Source organism: Telmatherina bonti (assembly GCF_933228915.1).
Source record: "Telmatherina bonti genome assembly, chromosome: 2".
Lineage (NCBI taxonomy): Eukaryota > Metazoa > Chordata > Actinopteri > Atheriniformes > Telmatherinidae > Telmatherina > Telmatherina bonti.
Genome location: NC_136620.1, coordinates 42,506,554 through 42,532,095, shown reverse-complemented (window position 1 = coordinate 42,532,095; position 25,542 = coordinate 42,506,554). Strand labels below are relative to the sequence as shown.

The 25,542-nt window shown below is 55.9% G+C and overlaps 1 protein-coding gene across 1 annotated transcript in view; it reads left to right on the top strand.

The window, feature by feature from the left end:
* Positions 1–25,542, top strand: part of fanca (FA complementation group A) — a gene marked incomplete at its 3' end in the record, with an annotated part of 54,493 nt that overhangs the window by 3,207 nt on the left and 25,744 nt on the right. The window contains exons 4-21 of the mRNA XM_079258404.1: positions 25–170; positions 2,220–2,315; positions 2,404–2,477; positions 2,819–2,951; positions 7,329–8,193; positions 9,014–9,112; positions 9,187–9,241; positions 11,363–11,475; positions 12,214–12,290; positions 15,081–15,222; positions 15,294–15,427; positions 15,579–15,689; positions 15,923–16,018; positions 16,134–16,199; positions 17,076–17,152; positions 20,122–20,182; positions 20,284–20,333; positions 20,440–20,510. Coding sequence (XP_079114530.1) covers positions 25–170; positions 2,220–2,315; positions 2,404–2,477; positions 2,819–2,951; positions 7,329–8,193; positions 9,014–9,112; positions 9,187–9,241; positions 11,363–11,475; positions 12,214–12,290; positions 15,081–15,222; positions 15,294–15,427; positions 15,579–15,689; positions 15,923–16,018; positions 16,134–16,199; positions 17,076–17,152; positions 20,122–20,182; positions 20,284–20,333; positions 20,440–20,510 — 2,466 coding nt within the window. The remainder of the gene's footprint in view (positions 1–24; positions 171–2,219; positions 2,316–2,403; positions 2,478–2,818; positions 2,952–7,328; positions 8,194–9,013; positions 9,113–9,186; positions 9,242–11,362; positions 11,476–12,213; positions 12,291–15,080; positions 15,223–15,293; positions 15,428–15,578; positions 15,690–15,922; positions 16,019–16,133; positions 16,200–17,075; positions 17,153–20,121; positions 20,183–20,283; positions 20,334–20,439; positions 20,511–25,542) is intronic.

Below are 25,542 nucleotides of genomic sequence, written 5' to 3'. Positions count from 1 at the left end.
GGTTTTTGTGGTGTCCGTGAACAGCTTGTGAGCTGCGGCGTCAGGCCGTCCAGCTGGACATCTCCGTCCCGCTGCTGTCCGCCAGGATGGTGCTGGAGAGGCTGAAGGAGATCACGGAGGAGCGTGGGAGGAAGGAGGAGGAAGGAGAGATGCTGACGTCCTCTCAGAGGGTCAGTACCTGTCGGAGGAATGTTTCATCTGATTCTCACAGCGTGAAAACAGTTTGCTTCCTTTCAACCTTCGCTGAGTTGCTTCTTTCTACTGAACAGAATTCTCTTTGTAAATTCCAGTCTCTGTTTTCTGACTTCCACGTTTCAGACGGGAACGTCTCTTCATCTTCACTGCATGACGTAACGCTGTAGATGAAGGAGAGCAGTGAGGTACAGCACGCATAGTATGGGATATCACGCCCTCGCCTGTCCGGGTTGAAGGCAACTCCAATCACACCTTTAGGCAACTGATGTGGGCGGGGCCTCGCCCACACCTTCAGTCATCACTGTCAGTTCCATCGCAAAACCTCAGTTCAGGGCGACTGCCTCTGGATGGACCAGCAAAGCAAAGACTGTACCGGAACAAGCAGCATAATCTCCTGGTCCTCCAACTCCGAGGGAGGGGGGCAAAAACTGAAGAGCTCAGTTCCCACGGGACCGAAGTCGCACGCAAAAATCTGGTAGGTGTGCAGCATATGTGCGACGCGCGACCTCCGATCCATCCGCCGCAAGCTGAGTGCACGGGGAGTGCAGTCTTGTATGACAGTTTCAACAGACTCAACAGGGTCAGGAGGACCACAAAGAGCCTCCAGGTCAGATCCCATGCAGGGACGTTGGTTCGAATCCCAGGTCTCAGTCTGCAGACCCCCTTCAGAAACCAGATAGTCAGGATGAGCACCAGGTGTCACCCCATCAAAAGTAACATAACAGGCAGAAATAGCAGCGAAACAGACCTTTATTGTGGAAAAAGAGACCTTTTTCTAATAGTGTCTGAAGGAACGACTAAACATTCTGCAGTCAAGTCCTGAAAAGAACTTTGTTCCTGCACCACCGCTCAAAAGCCCTCCATTTATAAGCAAACAAGGCTGTGGTGGAAGATGCTCTCGCTCTTTGAATGGTGGCCACCACAGCAGGGAGGAGACCGTTAGCAATGAAGTTGGACCTCTCAACAGGTTGACCTGCAGGTCTGGATGAGGGTTGTAGTGGGAATTAGACACATAGCAGATGTTCCCTGAACATTAGACACATAGCAGATGTTCCCTGAACATTAGACACATAGCAGATGTTCCCTGAACAAGACCCCGAGATATTCAAACTCCTCCACTTGAGGCAGGACCTGACTCCCGACCCGGAGAGGGCAATCCACCCTATTCCGGCTGAGGACCATGGTCTCAGATCTGGAGGTGCTGATTCTCATCCCAGCCGCTTCACACTCGGCCGCGAATCGCTCAAGTGAGAGGTGGAGATCACGACCAGATGAAGCCAACAGGACCACGTCATCCGCAAAAAGCAGGGACCCAATCCTGAGGCCACCAAGTCGGATCCCCTCAACTCCTCGGCTGCACCTAGAAATTCTGTCCATATAAGTTATGAACAGAATCGGTGATAAAGGGCAGCCTTGGCGGAGTCCAACCCTCACCGGAAACGGATCCGACTTACTACCGGCAATGCGGACCAAGCTCTGACACCTGTCGTACAGGGACCGGACAGCTCGTACAAGGGGGTCCGGTACCCCATACTCCCGGAGTACCCCCCACAGGAGCCCCCGGGGGACACGGTCGAACGCCTTCTCCAGGTCCACAAAGCACATGTAGACTGGTTGGGCAAACTCCCATGCCCCCTCCAGGACCCCAGAGAGGGTATAGAGCTGGTCCACTGTTCCGCGACCAGGACGAAAACCACACTGCTCCCCCTCAATCCGGGATTCGACTATCCGGCGGACCCTCCTCTCCAGGACCCCTGAATAGACCTTACCAGGGAGGCTGAGGAGTGTGATTCCCCTGTAATTGGAACACACCCTCCGGAGACCCGGATGCGGGTCACCAGGACCCGCATCCGGGCAAGGTAACATTTCCGCCCATGGCCGTAGCCATCATGGGGGTGATATCCATACTATAAGTGTTGTACCTGGTGAAGCGACTGAAAGGGAACCAACATGCAGCGTAGCTTTTTGTTGGCCGTCGCTGAACGTCTTCCTGGTAAACGTTGTCTCCATGCTGTCCTCCACAGGTCCAGCTGTGTGTCCTGATGGAGTCCAGCAGAGACCTGCTGTCTCATGGAGCTCTGTGTCCCAAACTGCTCTGGCAGGAATACCGAAGAGACCAGGTGTGTTTAGACCTGGAGGAGGCCACGCTGTTCCAGCCCGTCTGCTGATGGAAGACGTCTAAAACAAGGAGATCTTTTCTTTTTTCAGAAGCTTCCCAACCTGGAGGTGGTCTTCTCCCTCCATCTTCACAACGTCTTCACTCTGAGGTGTTTGATCGGAAGGTGAGAACTTTCTCTGGTTTTTCACCTAAATCTGCTCTTTTTACACAACAACCTTCAGAAGATTGTTCCAGATGTTTCCCACACAAACGTCCCAGTCGGAGACGCCCGGAGACATCCGGAGACGCCCGGAGACATCCGGAGACGTCCGGAGACTGTCGGAGACGTCCGGAGACTGTCGGAGACGTCCGGAGACTGTCGGAGACGCCCGGAGACTGTCGGAGACGCCCGGAGACTGTCGGAGACGTCCGGAGACGTCCGGAGACGCCCGGAGACGCCCGGAGACTGTCGGAGACGCCCGGAGACTGTCGGAGACGCCCGGAGACTGTCGGAGACGCCCGGAGACTGTCGGAGACGCCCGGAGACGCCCGGAGACGCCCGGAGACGCCCGGAGACATCCGGAGACGTCCGGAGACTGTCGGAGACGCCCGGAGACTGTCGGAGACGTCCGGAGACGTCCGGAGACTGTCGGAGACTGTCGGAGACTGTCGGAGACGCCCGGAGACTGTCGGAGACGCCCGGAGACTGTCGGAGACTGTCGGAGACGCCCGGAGACTGTCGGAGACTGTCGGAGACGCCCGGAGACTGTCGGAGACTGTCGGAGACGCCCGGAGACGCCCGGAGACTGTCGGAGACGTCCGGAGACTGTCGGAGACATCCGGAGACGTCCGGAGACTGTCGGAGACGTCCGGAGACGCCCGGAGACGCCCGGAGACTGTCGGAGACGCCCGGAGACTGTCGGAGACGTCCGGAGACGCCCGGAGACGCCCGGAGACGCCCGGAGACATCCGGAGACGCCCGGAGACTGTCGGAGACGCCCGGAGACTGTCGGAGACGCCCGGAGACTGTCGGAGACGCCCGGAGACTGTCGGAGACGCCCGGAGACGCCCGGAGACGCCCGGAGACGCCCGGAGACATCCGGAGACGTCCGGAGACTGTCGGAGACGCCCGGAGACTGTCGGAGACGTCCGGAGACGTCCGGAGACTGTCGGAGACGCCCGGAGACTGTCGGAGACTGTCGGAGACTGTCGGAGACGCCCGGAGACTGTCGGAGACTGTCGGAGACGCCCGGAGACTGTCGGAGACTGTCGGAGACGCCCGGAGACTGTCGGAGACGCCCGGAGACTGTCGGAGACGCCCGGAGACTGTCGGAGACTGTCGGAGACGCCCGGAGACTGTCGGAGACGCCCGGAGACTGTCGGAGACTGTCGGAGACGCCCGGAGACTGTCGGAGACGTCCGGAGACGCCCGGAGACTGTCGGAGACGTCCGGAGACGCCCGGAGACTGTCGGAGACGCCCGGAGACATCCGGAGACATCCGGAGACATCCGGAGACTGTCGGAGACGTCCGGAGACTGTCGGAGACGTCCGGAGACTGTCGGAGACTGTCGGAGACTGTCGGAGACGCCCGGAGACTGTCGGAGACTGTCGGAGACGCCCGGAGACTGTCGGAGACGCCCGGAGACTGTCGGAGACGTCCGGAGACTGTCGGAGACTGTCGGAGACGCCCGGAGACTGTCGGAGACGTCCGGAGACTGTCGGAGACTGTCGGAGACGTCCGGAGACTGTCGGAGACGCCCGGAGACTGTCGGAGACGCCCGGAGACTGTCGGAGACTGTCGGAGACGCCCGGAGACTGTCGGAGACGCCCGGAGACTGTCGGAGACGTCCGGAGACTGTCGGAGACGCCCGGAGACTGTCGGAGACGCCCGGAGACTGTCGGAGACGTCCGGAGACGCCCGGAGACGCCCGGAGACGTCCGGAGACGCCCGGAGACTGTCGGAGACGTCCGGAGACGCCCGGAGACTGTCGGAGACGTCCGGAGACGCCCGGAGACGTCCGGAGACGCCCGGAGACGTCCGGAGACGCCCGGAGACTGTCGGAGACTGTCGGAGACGTCCGGAGACTGTCGGAGACGCCCGGAGACTGTCGGAGACGCCCGGAGACTGTCGGAGACGCCCGGAGACTGTCGGAGACTGTCGGAGACGCCCGGAGACTGTCGGAGATGCCCGGAGACTGTCGGAGACGTCCGGAGACTGTCGGAGACGCCCGGAGACTGTCGGAGACGTCCGGAGACGCCCGGAGACGTCCGGAGACGCCCGGAGACGTCCGGAGACGTCCGGAGACGCCCGGAGACTGTCGGAGACGCCCGGAGACATCCGGAGACATCCGGAGACATCCGGAGACTGTCGGAGACGTCCGGAGACTGTCGGAGACGCCCGGAGACTGTCGGAGACGTCCGGAGACTGTCGGAGACTGTCGGAGACTGTCGGAGACGCCCGGAGACGCCCGGAGACGTCCGGAGACGCCCGGAGACGTCCGGAGACGCCCGGAGACATCCGGAGACGCCCGGAGACGTCCGGAGACTGTCGGAGACGCCCGGAGACTGTCGGAGACTGTCGGAGACGCCCGGAGACTGTCGGAGACGCCCGGAGACTGTCGGAGACGTCCGGAGACTGTCGGAGACGCCCGGAGACTGTCGGAGACGTCCGGAGACTGTCGGAGACGCCCGGAGACGTCCGGAGACTGTCGGAGACGCCCGGAGACTGTCGGAGACTGTCGGAGACGCCCGGAGACTGTCGGAGACGCCCGGAGACTGTCGGAGACTGTCGGAGACGCCCGGAGACTGTCGGAGACGCCCGGAGACTGTCGGAGACGCCCGGAGACTGTCGGAGACGTCCGGAGACGTCCGGAGACGCCCGGAGACTGTCGGAGACGCCCGGAGACTGTCGGAGACTGTCGGAGACATCCGGAGACGCCCGGAGACGCCCGGAGACTGTCGGAGACTGTCGGAGACGCCCGGAGACTGTCGGAGACGCCCGGAGACTGTCGGAGACGCCCGGAGACTGTCGGAGACTGTCGGAGACGCCCGGAGACTGTCGGAGACGCCCGGAGACTGTCGGAGACTGTCGGAGACGCCCGGAGACTGTCGGAGACGTCCGGAGACGTCCGGAGACGCCCGGAGACTGTCGGAGACTGTCGGAGACATCCGGAGACGCCCGGAGACTGTCGGAGACGCCCGGAGACTGTCGGAGACGTCCGGAGACTGTCGGAGACGTCCGGAGACTGTCGGAGACGTCCGGAGACGTCCGGAGACTGTCGGAGACTGTCGGAGACGTCCGGAGACGCCCGGAGACTGTCGGAGACGCCCGGAGACATCCGGAGACATCCGGAGACATCCGGAGACTGTCGGAGACGTCCGGAGACTGTCGGAGACGCCCGGAGACTGTCGGAGACTGTCGGAGACATCCGGAGACTGTCGGAGACTGTCGGAGACATCCGGAGACATCCGGAGACTGTCGGAGACGTCCGGAGACTGTCGGAGACGTCCGGAGACTGTCGGAGACTGTCGGAGACATCCGGAGACTGTCGGAGACGTCCGGAGACTGTCGGAGACGTCCGGAGACTGTCGGAGACGCCCGGAGACTGTCGGAGACGTCCGGAGACTGTCGGAGACGCCCGGAGACTGTCGGAGACGCCCGGAGACTGTCGGAGACTGTCGGAGACTGTCGGAGACTGTCGGAGACGCCCGGAGACTGTCGGAGACATCCGGAGACATCCGGAGACTGTCGGAGACGTCCGGAGACTGTCGGAGACGTCCGGAGACTGTCGGAGACGTCCGGAGACGCCCGGAGACTGTCGGAGACGCCCGGAGACGCCCGGAGACGCCCGGAGACGCCCGGAGACATCCGGAGACATCCGGAGACATCCGGAGACATCCGGAGACTGTCGGAGACGTCCGGAGACTGTCGGAGACGCCCGGAGACTGTCGGAGACGCCCGGAGACTGTCGGAGACATCCGGAGACTGTCGGAGACATCCGGAGACTGTCGGAGACTGTCGGAGACTGTCGGAGACTGTCGGAGACATCCGGAGACATCCGGAGACTGTCGGAGACGTCCGGAGACTGTCGGAGACGCCCGGAGACTGTCGGAGACTGTCGGAGACGTCCGGAGACTGTCGGAGACGCCCGGAGACTGTCGGAGACTGTCGGAGACGCCCGGAGACGCCCGGAGACTGTCGGAGACATCCGGAGACATCCGGAGACATCCGGAGACTGTCGGAGACGTCCGGAGACATCCGGAGACGCCCGGAGACTGTCGGAGACGTCCGGAGACTGTCGGAGACGTCCGGAGACTGTCGGAGATGCCCGGAGACTGTCGGAGACGCCCGGAGACTGTCGGAGACGCCCGGAGACGCCCGGAGACGTCCGGAGACTGTCGGAGACGCCCGGAGACATCCGGAGACATCCGGAGACGCCCGGAGACGTCCGGAGACTGTCGGAGACGCCCGGAGACTGTCGGAGACGCCCGGAGACTGTCGGAGACTGTCGGAGACGCCCGGAGACTGTCGGAGACTGTCGGAGACGCCCGGAGACATCCGGAGACTGTCGGAGACATCCGGAGACTGTCGGAGACGCCCGGAGACTGTCGGAGACTGTCGGAGACGCCCGGAGACTGTCGGAGACTGTCGGAGACGCCCGGAGACATCCGGAGACTGTCGGAGACATCCGGAGACTGTCGGAGACGCCCGGAGACTGTCGGAGACGCCCGGAGACTGTCGGAGACGTCCGGAGACGCCCGGAGACTGTCGGAGACATCCGGAGACTGTCGGAGACGCCCGGAGACTGTCGGAGACATCCGGAGACTGTCGGAGACGCCCGGAGACGTCCGGAGACTGTCGGAGACGTCCGGAGACGTCCGGAGACTGTCGGAGACGCCCGGAGACATCCGGAGACTGTCGGAGACATCCGGAGACATCCGGAGACTGTCGGAGACGTCCGGAGACGTCCGGAGACTGTCGGAGACGTCCGGAGACTGTCGGAGACGCCCGGAGACGCCCGGAGACTGTCGGAGACTGCCGTCGCACGCCGTCGCACGCCGTCCCACGCCGTCCCACGCCGTCGCACGCCGTCGCACGCCGTCCCACGCCGTCGCACGCCGTCCCACGCCGTCCCACGCCGTCCCACGCCGTCGCACGCCGTCGCACGCCGTCCCACGCCGTCCCACGCCGTCGCACGCCGCCCCACGCCGTCCCACGCCGCCCCACGCCGTCCCACGCCGTCCCACGCCGTCCCACGCCGTCGCACGCCGCCCCACGCCGTCCCACGCCGTCGCACGACGCCCCACGCCGTCCCACGCCGTCCCACGCCGTCGCACGCCGTCCCACGCCGTCGCACGCCGCCCCACGCCGTCGCACGCCGCCCCACGCCGTCGCACGCCGCCCCACGCCGTCCCACGCCGCCCCACGCCGTCGCACGCCGTCGCACGCCGTCCCACGCCGTCCCACGCCGTCGCACGCCGCCCCACGCCGTCCCACGCCGCCCCACGCCGTCCCACGCCGTCCCACGCCGTCCCACGCCGTCGCACGCCGCCCCACGCCGTCCCACGCCGTCGCACGACGCCCCACGCCGTCCCACGCCGTCCCACGCCGTCGCACGCCGTCCCACGCCGTCGCACGCCGCCCCACGCCGTCGCACGCCGCCCCACGCCGTCCCACGCCGCCCCACGCCGTCCCACGCCGTCCCACGCCGTCGCACGCCGCCCCACGCCGCCTGCTTGGGAAAGACCGCGTGCGATCTGATGATGATGATGTTTGTGTTGCTCTCCAGTGAGGAAGATGTGCGATGGTGGCTGCTGCCGCGGCTGAAGGCTCTGTGTGGCTGGACGGCGCCACGCGAGGACGAAGAGACCAAACTAGTTCAGCGGCGAGTTTTAAACGGTAGGAAAGTTTTTATTTTTCTGTAACTTCATGGTTCTGTCAGAGCGGAGCGAACCTCGGCTCATCGTTTACACCGTGACCCGGTTTCACCACGACGGACCTCCAGCTCCGTTTTCTCTCTTCAGCGTTTTCAGGACAACTGGAGTCAGGAGGCTTTAAAAGCTCCAAGTGACGTCGTCTCCAACGGCAACGACAAATGTTTTACGGAAAAACGTCCAAATCTGCTACCAAAATCAAAGCGCCCCCTGCAGGTAACAGCAGGTGTTTGACGGGGCTCCTCAAGGCGTCTGCAGCGCCTCCGTCCAGGTGTAAAAGAGGCGGGGCCTCACCTTGCAGGCGTAGAAGCCATCCTGGCAGCTTCCCGCCGCCGCGTGGAGGCGCCGCATCAAGCCACCGCTCCTGAACAAAACCAATCAACAGATTGACACGAAGCTGCTGGATCCACTTGGTGTGAATCCGGTGCGTTGGAGCTGGGAAACAACAAAAACCTGCCGAATACCGCCCCCCCACCAGGATACCCCCCCCCCAGGAATATCCGCCCCCCCAGGACTGGAGTTTGACACCGCTGCCAGAGCGTCAGACCTCTTCATGCTTGCTGCTGTGGGGGTCTGTGATGGTTATTGATCTGATCCGGTTCCTGACGAGCTGCAGGGCCCGGTTGCAGGGCCCGGTTGCAGGGCCCGGTTGCAGGGCCCGGTTGCAGGGCCCGGTTTGCAGGACCCGGTTGCAGGGCCCGGTTGCAGGGCCCGGTTGCAGGGCCCGGTTTCGGCCTCCATGCTGCGCCCTCCTGCTGAGAGTAAACGGGTCTCCTGTGTTTCAGCTGTGGCGGGGGTCTTGGTGGAAACCGGGTTTGATCCGAACCCTGACCCGGCGGCAGACTCTCGGCTCTGCGGCTCCATCCTGGACCACATGATCTCCTGTGAGTCTTTCTCACTTTTCCAGATTTACTGAAGTTTGATCCACAGCTTTAACATTCCATCCTTTCTTCTTCAGGGGTTTTGGACGTCGTGGACGGCGTTCAGCCTGCGAGGACAGGAGCTGAGCTATGGTCCTCCCTCTGATTGATCTTCTTTGTTTCGTATTTATTCCTGCAGCATGTCAGATGTGAAAGTCTTTGACGCTGAGTTATGATGACTTAAAGTGAAATTTTCTGTGAATATTTCCAGTCATAAAATGTGTTTAACGGCAGATGCTGAAGGTAAATAATGTAGAAACATAACAGGAATCGGTCCTGTAGACGATCTACACAAACCGACTCTACACAGTTTACACAACAGTAGAGTATTCCTCGCTACACTTCTAGGAAACCGATCCCGCTCAAACGCCACATGAGAATAGATCGGCATTTAGACGTGATATCTAACACGTGCAACCTGGACCCGGACGGGAACACCTGGACCCGGACGGGAACACCTGGACCTGGACCCGGACGGGAACACCTGGACCTGGACGGGATGGGAACACCTGGACCCGGACGGGAACACCTGGACCTGGACCCGGACGGGAACACCTGGACCTGGACCCGGACGGGAACACCTGGACCTGGACGGGATGGGAACACCTGGACCCGGACGGGAACACCTGGACCTGGACCCGGACGGGAACACCTGGACCTGGACGGGATGGGAACACCTGGACCCGGACGGGAACACCTGGACCTGGACCCGGACGGGAACACCTGGACCTGGACCCGGACGGGAACACCTGGACCTGGACGGGATGGGAACACCTGGACCTGGACCCGGACGGGAACACCTGGACCTGGACCCGGACGGGAACACCTGGACCTGGACGGGAACACCTGGACCTGGACCCGGACGGGAACACCTGGACCTGGACCCGGACGGGAACACCTGGACCTGGACCCGGACGGGAACACCTGGACCTGGACCCGGACGGGAACACCTGGACCCGGACGGGAACACCTGGACCCGGACGGGAACACCTGGACCCGGACGGGAACACCTGGACCTGGACCCGGACGGGAACACCTGGACCTGGACCCGGACGGGAACACCTGGACCTGGACCCGGACGGGAACACCTGGACCCGGACGGGAACACCTGGACCCGGACGGGACGGCAACACCGGGACCTGGACCCGGACGGGACGGCAACACCGGGACCCGGACCCGGACGGGACGGCAACACCGGGACCCGGACCCGGACGGGACGGCAACACCGGGACCCGGACGGGACGGCAACACCGGGACCCGGACCCGGACGGGACGGCAACACCGGGACCCGGACCCGGACGGGACGGCAACACCGGGACCCGGACCCGGACGGGACGGCAACACCTGGACCCGGACGGGAACATCAACATGATGAGATTTAGGATGTTTTTAAGAAAAATAAAAGATAAATAATGAAATCTGTAAAAACTGGCGCTGTCATCGGAGTTTCCGTTCGGGGAGATGGCCGTCCAGCAGGGTGACGGACTTGGGACGGAACTGCTGCAGGCGGACCATCAGAGCTCTGTCCTGCCAACCAGAACCGCAGCTTGTTGCGTCGAGCAGGATGCATTTAGCTCTGCCAGGCAGGAGGATGTTGTTCAGGGGGAGACCGACCGTCTCCGCTGCGGTCCTCGTATCTCTGCAGGCTTTCATGGAAACCTCGTCTGAGCCTGGACGGATGTCCCTTCTGCTCCACCAGCGCTGCTTCTGAAACAACCAGCTGAATAAAACTCTTCACACAGATCTGCTCAACCAGCAAGTTAGGAACCACCGCGACTCATGTCGTCTCGGGGACGAATTAACACGAAACGCCTCATGTGGGGGTGGGACCTCACGGTGGGCGGAGCTTAAAGACCTGAATAAATTATGCAGGAAAGGACAAAGTGAGGAATGTCTGTCTCACCAGTTTCCACATTCACACTGTCAGCATCCTGACCTGGCTGTCGCCATGGCAACAGCGTTGCTTCTGGTGCTGATCAGGACCCTGGATGTCTGGGTGGGGTAACCAGGTAACGGAGAGCTATCCCGGGTTGGTTAGTCCTGCTTCAGGTTTCACGTGGAGCAGTAACTGGCGTGTTCTGGTCTGAGCTGCTCGTCAAAGCGGGAAAACCGCGAGCGTTTCATCCCGGGTGTGTTCAGTCTGGACTCTGCTTGTTTTTACTCATCTTCAGTATTAGTTGTGAGTAGTATTTTGGTCTGCTGGTCTTTCTGCAGGATTCAGATGTTGGATGCGTCTCTTTGTGGAGCTTCAGCATCAGCGGAAACCCTCCAGCGTTTCTTCACACACTCCCTGACGCAGGTTCTCACCTACAAGCCCCAGCTAACCGGTACAGACCTGTAAAATACAGAATTCCCAGCTGGGTGTTTGTCATGTGCGCTCTCAGCTCCACAGCTCTTTAAATCCCTCGAAGGGATGAGGTTCATCTCATCTCAGCCTCCCAACATCGATCATGAAACAAAATCAGTTTTTTAACCTAAAATGAAGAAATTACACAGTTATACATCAGTGCTGATTAGCATAGAGATGAACAACGCTGGTTGTTTGAGAGGAATAATCGTACGTTTCCATCTCAGCGTAGCAGCATCACCGGTCCAGGTGGAAGGGCGAAGCTGCACAAACCAGAGCACCACCATCTTAGACTAAACATAGATTTTTGAAGTCTTGTTATGGTTTCCATTCAGTACACTTCTCTCTCTGAAGCCAGGACTTCTCGGATGGTGGTTCTAACTGCATGTGACGCATTTCAGGGCGGTTGGGAAGAAAGCATTTAATAGATAATCAGGTTGTTTATAAAGCTTATAAAACAATTTATACAAAAGGATTTCATGATTTTAGTTTGTATTTACTCATCATTTTTATGGTTTTATCTGTTTCATTGTTTTTTTGATGGTCTCATTAATCTGCTTTTTGCTGCCTATCTGGGTCCAGCGGTGAAAAGATCTTTTAAACTTACAGCAAGCCAGTGTGTCTTCCTTTAACACACACTTTCTACAAATGAATAAAAATGACACGTTGACTTGATAAAGATGAATTACATGTTGTGGTGACATAAATGTTTCCCCAGTGTCAGATGCCATCGCCCTGCAGAATGAATGGACCTTTGCAAAAGTTGACGGCTTGCTGACGCGGCTTTTCCGTAAGGTAGACAATCCACATATTCACCATTTCTGCTTTTTAGCCGCCCAGATTAAAACCATGCAGTGACACGTCATATGATCCAATACGATCTATTACAATATGTTACAATCCGATGCAATACGTTGCGATGCGTTCCGATACGATGCGATACGATACAATGCGTTACGATACGATGCGTTAAGATACGATGCGTTATGATACGATGTGATACAATCGGATACGATGCGTTACAATACGATGTGTTACGATATGATGCATTACGATATGATGCGATACGATACGATGCGTTCCGATATGATGCGATACGATGCGTTGCATTACAATGCGATCCGATCCGATACAATGCGTTACGATACGATGCGTTCTGATCCAATGCGCTGCGATACGATGCGATGGATTACGATACGATGGAATACATTGCGATGCATTCCCATACAATGCGTTGCGATACGATGCGTTAATATGCGTTGCGATACGATGTCTTATGATACGATGCGTTACGATACGATGCATTATGATATGATAAAATGCGATACGATGCAATGCGATACGATGCGTTGCGTTACGATACAATACAATGCGATACGATCCGATCTGATACAATGCGATGCGTTACGATACGATGTGTTATGATACGATGCGTTATGACACGATGCGTTGCGTTACAATACGATGCGATACGATCCGATACATTGCGATGCGTTACGATACAATGCGTTACGATACGATGCAATACGTTGCGGTGTGTTCCGATACGATGCGTTCCGATACGATGTTCCGATACGATGCGATACAATACGATGTGATACGATACGATGCGTTGCGTTATGATACGATGCAATACGTTGCGATATGTTCCGATACGATGCGTTCCGATACGATGCGATACAATACGATGTGATACGATACGATGCTGTGCGTTATGATACGATGCGATACGATATGATGCGTTACGATGTGTTGCGATACGATGTGTTATGGTACGATATGTTACGATACGATGCGTTACGGTACGATGCGATATGATACGATACGATGCGTTACGATACGATGTGTTGCGTTACGATACAATACGATGCGATCTGATCCGATCCGATACAATGCGTTATGATACGATGCAATACGATACGATGCAATAAAATGCGTTTCGATGCGTTGCGATACGATGCATTACGATACGATGCGTTACGATACGATGCAATAAGTTACGATGCGTTACGATACGATGCAATAAGTTACGATACGATGCGTTACGATACGATGCAATACGATACGGTGCGTTGCGATATGGTGCGTTGCGATACGGTGCGTTGCGATACGATGCGTTACGATACGATGCGTTACGATACGATGCAATAAGTTACGATACGATGCGTTATGATACGATACAATGCGATAAGATATGATGCGTTCCGATACGGTGCGATACGATGTGTTACGATACGATGCGTTACGATACGATGCGTTACGATACGATGCGTTACGATACGATGCGTTACGATACGATGCGTTACGATACGATGCGTCACGATACGATGCGTCACGATACGATGCAATACGATCCGTTACGATACGATGCGTTACGATACGATGCGTTGCGATGCGTTACAATACGATGCGTTACGATGCGATGCATTACAATACGATGCGTTACGATACGATGCGTTACGATGCGGTGCGTTACGATGCGATGCGTTACGATGCGATGCGATGCGTTACGATACGATGCGTTACGATACGATGCGTTACGATACGTTACAATACGATGCGATGCATTACAATACGATGCGTCACGATACGATGCGTTACAATACGATGCGTTACGATGCGATGCGTTACAATACGATGCGTTACGATACGATGCGTTACAATACGATGCGTTACGATGCAATATGATACGATGCAATAAGTTATGATACGATGCGTCTTCAGTCTCCCAGTTCCTCCATGATAGAAACCAGTTAGATCCACATCAGTCTGGCTTCACTCCACTGGAACTGGTCTCCTGTCTACTACTGGTTCCCTACCACCAGATCCACCGGTCGGTCCCGGTCCAGCTGCACCAGATCCACCGGTCGGTCCCGGTGCAGCTGCACCAGATCCACCGGTCGGTCCCGGTCCAGCTGCACCAGATCCACCGGTCGGTCCCGGTCCAGCTGCACCAGATCCACCGGTCGGTCCCGGTGCAGCTGCACCAGATCCACCGGTCGGTCCCGGTGCAGCTGCACCAGATCCACCGGTCGGTCCCGGTGCAGCTGCACCAGATCCACCGGTCGGTCCCGGTCCAGCTGCACCAGATCCACCGGTCGGTCCCGGTGCAGCTGCACCAGATCCACCGGTCGGTCCCGGTCCAGCTGCACCAGATCCACCGGTCGGTCCCGGTGCAGCTGCACCAGATCCACCGGTCGGTCCCGGTGCAGCTGCACCAGATCCACCGGTCGGTCCCGGTCCAGCTGCACCAGATCCACCGGTCGGTCCCGGTGCAGCTGCACCAGATCCACCGGTCGGTCCCGGTGCAGCTGCACCAGATCCACCGGTCGGTCCCGGTCCCGCCACTGTTCAGAATTAAAGATGTTTTCTGATTAAACCAGGTTAAAGGAGGGTTTCCAGTCCTCCCGTAGACGGTACCGCACAGACTGCTGACACACTTTATTGGTTTATTCATCCTCTAGATGGCCTTACATGTAGTTTGAGTAAAACGCTTCTTTCTTTGCACCGTGGTCCTCGGCTGGATCTCCAGAACGTCTGGCAGTCAGCTGCTCAGTGACTGGTCTCTGTTGGTTTCTGTTGAAGCTGGCGGTGATCTTCAGGGTGGACCAGCTGCTGGATCACCTGCAGCAGGTATTGGAAACACACGAGGTCAACTGGAAACACGTGCTGTGCTTCCTTTCCACTCTGCTGGTGTACTACCAGTCTGGACAGACCAGTCTGAGAGGTAAACCCAGAGAGGCAAGCCGTCACGTTTATCAGCAGGAAGGTGTTTATTTGTTGTGTGGTCTCCCTCAGATCTGCTGTCCAGGCTGCTGGACTCTGCGTTTGCAGCCTACGACCTGGAGAGCCTGATAACGGCCTTCTTACTGGCTCGACAGGGGGCTCTGGAGGGTCGCGGCATCTTCTGCTCCTACAGCGACTGGTTTAAGGTTTCAGCCATTTTAGTCAGATTTCATATCATTTATTCAATAAGTCAAACTTTTCCATGAAGTGGACTGCAGTTGTTTGGGACGGCAGAAGTCGACCCAACATGTGTCCAGTTAGGTTCCCAGTTTTACCTGCAGACTTTTTCTCTTTCAGCTGTCGTTTGGTGGCGGCAGTAGCTACCATGCTAACAGCAAGAAGTCTCTGGTGTTTCTGCTGAAGTTCCTCTCTGATCTGGTGCCCTTTGAACCCCCGCAGTACCTCAAGGTACCTTCCTTTCACTGCTGAGCCCGTCTGTTGACTAACTTACTAGTATTTTATATTTATATAGAGCAGAAACCACAGTACCTGAGGGACGAGCTGGCTTGAACTTTGAATTTCCCCTCGGGAATAAATAAAGTATCTTTGATTTGATATTTCTTGAGCAAGCAAAGTGACAAAGTGAAGAAAAAGGTAGACAGATGCAGGAATGAGACGGTTGTGCTGTCCAACACCGATAGGTTCACATCCTGCACCCTCCCTACGTTCCTGTGAAACACCGGAGCCTCCTCATGGAGTACGTGTCTCTGGCTAAGACCAGGCTGGCTGACCTCAAGGTAAAACCGAACCGAAGATGTCCTGGTTTATTTCTCTAAACTCCAGTAAACATGATGGAGACGTGAGGTGGCGAGGTCCTACTGTGACGGTGTGTAAATGTGTGTGTACATGCAGGAGCCGCTGGAGGAGATGGGCTTGTATCAGGATGTTTCTGCTGCAGGGGCATCAGTGCAGGTAAAAGTACGACTGATGTTTCTCCAGATGTGATCCGATAACAGTCAGAAATGCTCTAACCTTTTTACTGGTGGTGGTGTCGGGCCTCATTTCTAAAACTTGCTGACGTCCAGAACAGCCTAAAAGTTGCACAAGTACGTTACCGACAGCGTTTCCTGATAAAAGTACAGTTGATGGAATGAAGCGGTGGAGCTTGGTCTCTAACGAGGAGCTGAAGCGTGTTATCATTCCCATCAGGGTTTTTATCCCTGTAGTCACACAGCTTATCCAGGACTTCCTCCGCCGTGTCTCGGTGCGCCATGTGGCTGGAGCGGGTCATCCTGCAGCCACGTCTCCAGTCTCTCCTCCTTCCACTTCCAGCCTGACTGGACACAAAACGTCTCGTTGGCGTGATTTATTACCGAAACAGAACTTCCATCAGCGTGTCTGGTCCCGCCAGGAGACCTGGTGGAGACGGGCCATCGTCCTGTTTTAATTTCTGGAGGACTCTCCGTCTCGCTGACACCAGTTACTGTCACAGCAACCTGTTGCCGCTTGGCAGCAACCTGTTGCCACGCAGCAGCAATGCCACGCGGCAGCAACCTGTTGCCGCTTGGCAGCAACCTGTTGCCACGCAGCAGCAATGCCACGCGGCAGCAACCTGTTGCCACGCGGCAGCAACGTGTTGCCGTGTGTTTTGGCGTAGGTAGAAATTGAACAAAGGTTCTAAAGTTTTCTAAATGAGGACCTCGCTGTGTCACCTCATGATGTTTCTGTCTGAGAATAAATGTCTGCAGTTTGAACTGTTTGCATGAACAGGATTGTGTTGCACATGAAGAGCCTTTAATCAGGAATAATTCTGGTGTCACTGTAACATCTGTTGGGCTGCAGCCTCGCTGCCAGGCTGCACTGGATGTGGAGAAGGCAGTGTCTCTGTTTGACAGCACCGGCAGGATCTCCGCCACCGTCATGGAGGCCAGGTAAACATCACCTGCAGCATCTTCATGGCAGGCACATATGATCAGGAGTCACTAGTCCAGAGACGGTCTGGAGGGTCAGGTTTACAAGTCGAGTCTCAAAATGCCAATAATAATAATAAAAATAAGCAGAAAATACGACAGAGACAAACATGGACTTATAAAAGAATAACTGCAGCAGAGACAAAACTAAACTAACTGAGATTAGATAAAAGTCTCATTTATTCATTTATTTATTTTAAGTTGTTTGTTGAGACAATCTTTTTATTTAGAAAAGCTCGTGTAAAATTTAAAACCTAAAAGTGGAATTGTGATGCAATCGTTCCAGATTTCTCAATATGGTTATTTACATCTGCTGTCTCCTGGCAGGTCGCATGCGAAGCACGCAAATACTACTGTATGCATGATTACACACGGTGATACCAAGACAGTGATACCAGGGCGAGATCAGGACAGTGATACCAGGGCGAGATCAGGACAGTGATACCAGGGCGAGATCAGGACAGTGATACCAGGGCGAGATCAGGACAGCGATACCAGGGCGAGATCAGGACAGCGATACCAGGGCGAGATCAGGACAGTGATACCAGGGCAATATCAGGACAGTGATACCAGGGCGAGATCAGGACAGTGATACCAGGGCGAGATCAGGACAGTGATACCAGGGCGAGATCAGGACAGTGATACCAGGGCGATATCAGGACAGTGATACCAGGGCGAGATCAGGACAGCGATACCAGGGCGAGATCAGGACAGTGATACCAGGGCAATATCAGGACAGTGATACCAGGGCGAGATCAGGACAGTGATACCAGGGCGAGATCAGGACAGTGATACCAGGGCGAGATCAGGACAGTGATACCAGGGCGATATCAGGACAGTGATACCAGGGCGAGATCAGGACAGTGATACCAGGGCGAGATCAGGACAGTGATACCAGGGCAATATCAGGACAGTGATACCAGGGCGATATCAGGACAGTGATACCAGGGCGAGATCAGGACAGTGATACCAGGGCAATATCAGGACAGTGATACCAGGGCGAGATCAGGACAGTGATACCAGGGCGATATCAGGACAGTGATACCAGGGCGATATCAGGACAGTGATACCAGGGCGAGATCAGGACAGTGATACCAGGGCGATATCAGGACAGTGATACCAGGGCGAGATCAGGACAGTGATACCAGGGCGAGATCAGGACAGTGATACCAGGGCAATATCAGGACAGTGATACCAGGGCGAGATCAGGACAGTGATACCAGGGCAATATCAGGACAGTGATACCAGGGCGAGATCAGGACAGTGATACCAGGGCGAGATCAGGACAGTGATACCAGGGCGATATCAGGACAGTGATACCAGGGCGATATCAGGACAGTGATACCAGGGCGAGATCAGGACAGTGATACCAGGGCGAGATCAGGACAGTGATACCAGGGCGAGATCAGGACAGTGATACCAGGGCGAGATCAGGACAGTGATACCAGGGCGAGATCAGGACAGTGATACCAGGGCGATATCAGGACAGTGATACCAGGGCGATATCAGGACAGTGATACCAGGGCGATATCAGGACAGTGATACCAGGGCGATATCAGGACAGTGATACCAGGGCGAGATCAGGACAGTGATACCAGGGCGAGATCAGGACAGTGATACCAGGGCGAGATCAGGACAGTGATACCAGGGCGAGATCAGGACAGTGATACCAGGGCGAGATCAGGACAGTGATACCAGGGCGATATCAGGACAGTGATACCAGGGCGAAATCAGGACAGCGATACCAGGGCGAAATCAGGACAGCGATACCAGGGCGACATCAGGACAGCGATACCAGGGCGAGATCAGGACAGCGATACCAGGGCGAGATCAGGACAGCGATACCAGGGCGAGATCAGGACAGCGATACCAGGGCGAGATCAGGACAGCGATACCAGGGCGAGATCAGGACAGCGATACCAGGGCGAGATCAGGACAGCGATACCAGGGCGAGATCAGGACAGCGATACCAGGGCGAGATCAGGACAGCGATACCAGGGCGAGATCAGGACAGCGATACCAGGGCGAGATCAGGACAGCGATACCAGGGCGAGATCAGGACAGCGATACCAGGGCGAGATCAGGACAGCGATACCAGGGCGAGATCAGGACAGCGATACCAGGGCGAGATCAGGACAGCGATACCAGGGCGAGATCAGGACAGCGATACCAGGGCGAGATCAGGACAGCGATACCAGGGCGAGATCAGGACAGCGATACCAGGGCGAGATCAGGACAGCGATACCAGGGCGAGATCAGGACAGCGATACCAGGGCGAGATCAGGACAGCGATACCAGGGCGATATCAGGACAGCGATACCAGGGCGATATCAGGACAGCGATACCAGGGCGAGATCAGGACAGCGATACCAGGGCGATATCAGGACAGCGATACCAGGGCGATATCAGGACAGCGATACCAGGGCGATATCAGGACAGCGATACCAGGGCGAGATCAGGACAGCGATACCAGGGCGAGATCAGGACAGCGATACCAGGGCGAGATCAGGACAGCGATACCAGGGCGATATCAGGACAACTGGAGGATGATATCAGGGCGATATCAGGACAACTGGAGGATGATATCAGGGCGATATCAGGACAACTGGAGGATGATATCAGGGCGATATCAGGACAACTGGAGGATGATATCAGGGCGATATCAGGACAACTGGAGGATGATATCAGGGCGAGATCAGGACAACTGGAGGATGATATCAGGGCGATATCAGGACAACTGGAGGATGATATCAGGGCGATATCAGGACAACTGGAGGATGATATCAGGGCGATATCAGGACAACTGGAGGATGATATCAGGGTGATACCAGAAAGTATGACTACAGGACACGTAAAACTGTGTTGAATGGATCTTTAGAAGAATATCCGGAGCGTTGGTATAAAGGTAACCAGAACATGTTGTGTTTCAGTATTTTCCGGAGGCCGTATTTTCTAACACGATTCCTTCCTGCTCTGCTGAAGCCGAGAGTGGTGAGCATTTCCACCTTTTCACTGATCTTTCTTCACCTGCATGTTTCCAGATGTGAAGAGGTTTTAGGATGAATCATTCTCACATTTCCTGTTAATCACAGCTTCCTGTGAAACCTGACGCTCGGATGAGTTTCATAGAAGCTCTGAAAAAGTGAGTTGGATCAGGAAAAGATCTTTCAGTTTACGTATCTTACACATGATTATTGATCTGTTTTCATGTTAATCTGTGATTGCTTTGTTGTTTTTTCTGTATGCAGAGCAGAGAAGATCCCCAGTGTTCAGTATTCATCCTATGTGGAATCCTGTCACAAACACAGGCAGCAGAATAGTGAGTATCTGTAACAACTGAGTTAGCTACCTCATTTACTCTGACATTAACATGAAGCTAATCTGAGTTTATGGACCTTTTACAGACGTTTACATGATAGCATACTCAGATAAACATGAATGCAGATCGGCACAGAGATCTGCATGAAAGCCATGTTGCTGCTATTTTATAGCGGCTAAACTCCATATAAATGTAACTGAATCTGTTCAAAGTTTCAGTGTTTAAATTATTTCAGCCCACAATTGAGTTGTGATAGCAGGCCGATCGCGGGTCGATAGCAGGTCGATAGCGGGTCGATAACAGGTCGTTAACAGGTCGTTAACAGGTCGATCGCGGGTCGATAGGTCGATAGCAGGTCGATAACAGGTCGTTAACAGGTCGATCGCGGGTCGATAGGTCGATAACAGGTCGTTAACAGGTCGTTAACAGGTCGATCGCGGGTCGATAGGTCGATAGCAGGTCGATAACAGGTCGTTAACAGGTCGATCGCGGGTCGATAGGTCGATAACAGGTCGTTAACAGGTCGTTAACAGGTCGATCGCGGGTCGATAGGTCGATAGCAGGTCGATAACAGGTCGTTAACAGGTCGATCGCGGGTCGATAGGTCGATAGCAGGTCGATAACAGGTCAATCGCGGGTCGATAGCAGGTCGATAACAGGTCAATCGCGGGTCGATAGCAGGTCGATAACAGGTCAATCGCGGGTCGATAGCAGGTCGATAACAGGTCGATCGCGGGTCGATAGCAGGTTGGGGGTCGAAAGCAGGTCGATAGCGGGTCGATAGCAGGTCGATAACAGGTCGATCGCAGGTCGATCGTGGGTCGATAACATGAATAAACTTGTTCTATGGTTCAGATAAAAAAAAAAAAGGAAAAACATACAAATGTGACCCAAAGAAGAGCCAACTGTGGTTTATTTGCAGCATTTCTGCTCAGACTGTTGACATATTACATTCTAAGTTGGTTTAGTTGTTTCTCAAAAGTGTGGCCCAGAAATGGTCCAAATATGATGTGCTGACCCAAACTTCATAATCTTGCTTTAATTTTTGCATAAATCTAAAGGCCCACTTATGTAGCAGATCTTTAGGTCTTTAGTGAATGCAACTACACTCCATTGACGCCAACACTGCGTCCAATACAATTGGAGCAAAGAAAACTGCAGATGTGGGCCAATCATCGTTTCCGAACTGAAGGAGTGGATTCCCAGTTAGCCTGTGAAGATTGCCAGATGTCAACAGATCTGAGCCAGAATAAAAATCTGCTATAAATGATGAGTGATGACAGGGTGATGGAAGGGTGATGACAGGGTGATGGCAGGGTGATGACAGGGTGATGGCAGGGTGATGACAGGGTGATGGCAGGGTGATGGCAGGGTGATGACAGGGTGATGGCAGGGTGATGGCAGGGTGATGGTAGGGTGATGGTAGGGTGATGACAGGGTGATGGCAGGGTGATGACAGGGTGATGGCAGGGTGATGGTAGGGTGATGACAGGGTGATGACAGGGTGATGACAGGGTGATGGCAGGGTGATGGCAGGGTGATGACAGGGTGATAGTAGAGTGATGACAGGGTGATGGCAGGGTGATGGCAGGGTGATGACAGGGTGATGGCAGGGTGATGGTAGGGTGATGACAGGGTGATGGCAGGGTGATGACAGGGTGATGGCAGGGTGATGACAGGGTGATGACAGGGTGATGACAGGGTGATGGCAGGGTGATGGCAGGGTGATGGCAGGGTGATGGTAGGGTGATGACAGGGTGATGACAGGGTGATGGTAGGGTGATGACAGGGTGATGGTAGGGTCATGACAGGGTGATGGTAGGGTGATGACAGGGTGATGGTAGGGTGATGACAGGGTGATGACAGGGTGATGGTAGAGTGATGGTAGGGTGATGGTAGGGTGATGACAGGGTGATGGCAGGGTGATGGCAGGGTGATGGTAGGGTGATGACAGGGTGATGGCAGGGTGATGGTAGAGTGATGGCAGGGTGATGGTAGAGTGATGACAGGGTGATGGTAGAGTGATGGCAGGGTGATGGTAGGGTGATGACAGGGTGATGGTAGGGTGATGACAGGGTGATGGTAGAGTGATGGCAGGGTGATGGCAGGGTGATGGCAGGGTGATGGTAGAGTGATGGCAGGGTGATGACAGGGTGATGGTAGGGTGATGGCAGGGTGATGACAGGGTGATGGTAGGGTGATGACAGGGTGATGGCAGGGTGATGGTAGAGTGATGGCAGGGTGATGGTAGAGTGATGACAGGGTGATGGTAGAGTGATGGCAGGGTGATGGTAGGGTGATGACAGGGTGATGGTAGGGTGATGACAGGGTGATGGTAGAGTGATGGTAGGGTGATGGCAGGGTGATGACAGGGTGATGGCAGGGTGATGGTAGAGTGATGGCAGGGTGATGGTAGAGTGATGACAGGGTGATGGTAGGGTGATGACAGGGTGATGGTAGAGTGATGACAGGGTGAAGACAGGGTGATGGTAGGGTGATGGTAGAGTGATGACAGGGTGATGGTAGGGTGATGGCAGGGTGATGGCAGGGTGATGACAGGGTGATGGTAGAGTGATGACACGGTGATGGTAGGGTGATGGCAGGGTGATGGCAGGGTGATGACAGGGTGATGGTAGGGTGATGGTAGAGTGATGACAGGGTGATGGTAGGGTGATGGCAGGGTGATGGCAGGGTGATGACAGGGTGATGGTAGAGTGATGACACGGTGATGGTAGGGTGATGGCAGGGTGATGACAGGGTGATGGTAGGGTGATGACAGGGTGATGGTAGAGTGATGACAGGGTGATGGTAGGGTGATGACAGGGTGATGGTAGGGTGATGACAGGGTGATGACAGGGTGATGGTAGAGTGATGGCAGGGTGATGGCAGGGTGATGGTAGGGTGATGGCAGGGTGATGGTAGGGTGATGACAGGGTGATGGTAGGGTGATGACAGGGTGATGGCAGGGTGATGGTAGAGTGATGGCAGGGTGATGGTAGAGTGATGACAGGGTGATGGTAGAGTGATGGCAGGGTGATGGTAGGGTGATGACAGGGTGATGGTAGAGTGATGGCAGGGTGATGGTAGAGTGATGACAGGGTGATGGTAGGGTGATGACAGGGTGATGGTAGGGTGATGGCAGGGTGATGGTAGGGTGATGACAGGGTGATGGTAGGGTGATGGCAGGGTGATGACAGGGTGATGGTAGGGTGATGGCAGGGTGATGGTAGGGTGATGACAGGGTGATGGTAGAGTGATGGTAGGGTGATGGCAGGGTGATGACAGGGTGATGGTAGGGTGATGACAGGGTGATGGCAGGGTGATGGTAGAGTGATGACAGGGTGATGGTAGAGTGATGGCAGGGTGATGGTAGGGTGATGACAGGGTGATGGTAGAGTGATGGTAGGGTGATGGCAGGGTGATGACAGGGTGATGGTAGGGTGATGGTAGGGTGATGGCAGGGTGATGGTAGAGTGATGGCAGGGTGATGGTAGAGTGATGACAGGGTGATGGTAGAGTGATGGCAGGGTGATGGTAGAGTGATGACAGGGTGATGGTAGGGTGATGACAGGGTGATGGTAGGGTGATGGTAGGGTGATGACAGGGTGATGGCAGGGTGATGGCAGGGTGATGACAGGGTGATGACAGGGTGATGGTAGGGTGATGACAGGGTGATGACAGGGTGATGGTAGGGTGATGACAGGGTGATGGTAGGGTCATGACAGGGTGATGGTAGGGTGATGACAGGGTGATGACAGGGTGATGGTAGAGTGATGGTAGGGTGATGGCAGGGTGATGACAGGGTGATGGTAGGGTGATGACAGGGTGATGGCAGGGTGATGGTAGAGTGATGGCAGGGTGATGGTAGAGTGATGACAGGGTGATGGTAGAGTGATGGCAGGGTGATGGTAGGGTGATGACAGGGTGATGGTAGGGTGATGACAGGGTGATGGTAGAGTGATGGTAGGGTGATGGCAGGGTGATGACAGGGTGATGGCAGGGTGATGGTAGAGTGATGGCAGGGTGATGGTAGAGTGATGGCAGGGTGATGGTAGGGTGATGACAGGGTGATGGTAGGGTGATGACAGGGTGAAGACAGGGTGATGGTAGGGTGATGGTAGAGTGATGACAGGGTGATGGTAGGGTGATGGCAGGGTGATGGCAGGGTGATGACAGGGTGATGGTAGAGTGATGACACGGTGATGGTAGGGTGATGGCAGGGTGATGGCAGGGTGATGACAGGGTGATGGTAGAGTGATGGCAGGGTGATGACAGGGTGATGGCAGGGTGATGACAGGGTGATGGTAGAGTGATGACAGGGTGATGGTAGGGTGATGGCAGGGTGATGGCAGGGTGATGACAGGGTGATGGTAGAGTGATGGCAGGGTGATGGCAGGGTGATGACAGGGTGATGGTAGTGATGACAGGGTGATGGTAGAGTGATGACAGGGTGATGGTAGGGTGATGACAGGGTGATGGTAGAGTGATGGCAGGGTGATGGTAGGGTGATGGCAGGGTGATGGCAGGGTGATGGTAGAGTGATGGCAGGGTGATGGTAGGGTGATGGCAGGGTGATGGCAGGGTGATGGCAGAGTGATGGCAGGGTGATGGCAGGGTGATGACAGGGTGATGGCAGGGTGATGGTAGGGTGATGACAGGGTGATGGTAGGGTGATGACAGGGTGATGACAGGGTGATGGCAGGGTGATGACAGGGTGATGGCAGGGTGATGACAGGGTGATGGCAGGGTGATGGTAGGGTGATGACAGGGTGATGGCAGGGTGATGACAGGGTGATGGTAGGGTGATGACAGGGTGATGGTAGAGTGATGGTAGAGTGATGACAGGGTGATGGCAGGGTGATGGTAGGGTGATGGTAGGGTGATGACAGGGTGATGGCAGGGTGATGGCAGGGTGATGACAGGGTGATGACAGGGTGATGGCAGGGTGATGGTAGGGTGATGACAGGGTGATGACAGGGTGATGGTAGGGTCATGACAGGGTGATGGTAGGGTGATGACAGGGTGATGGTAG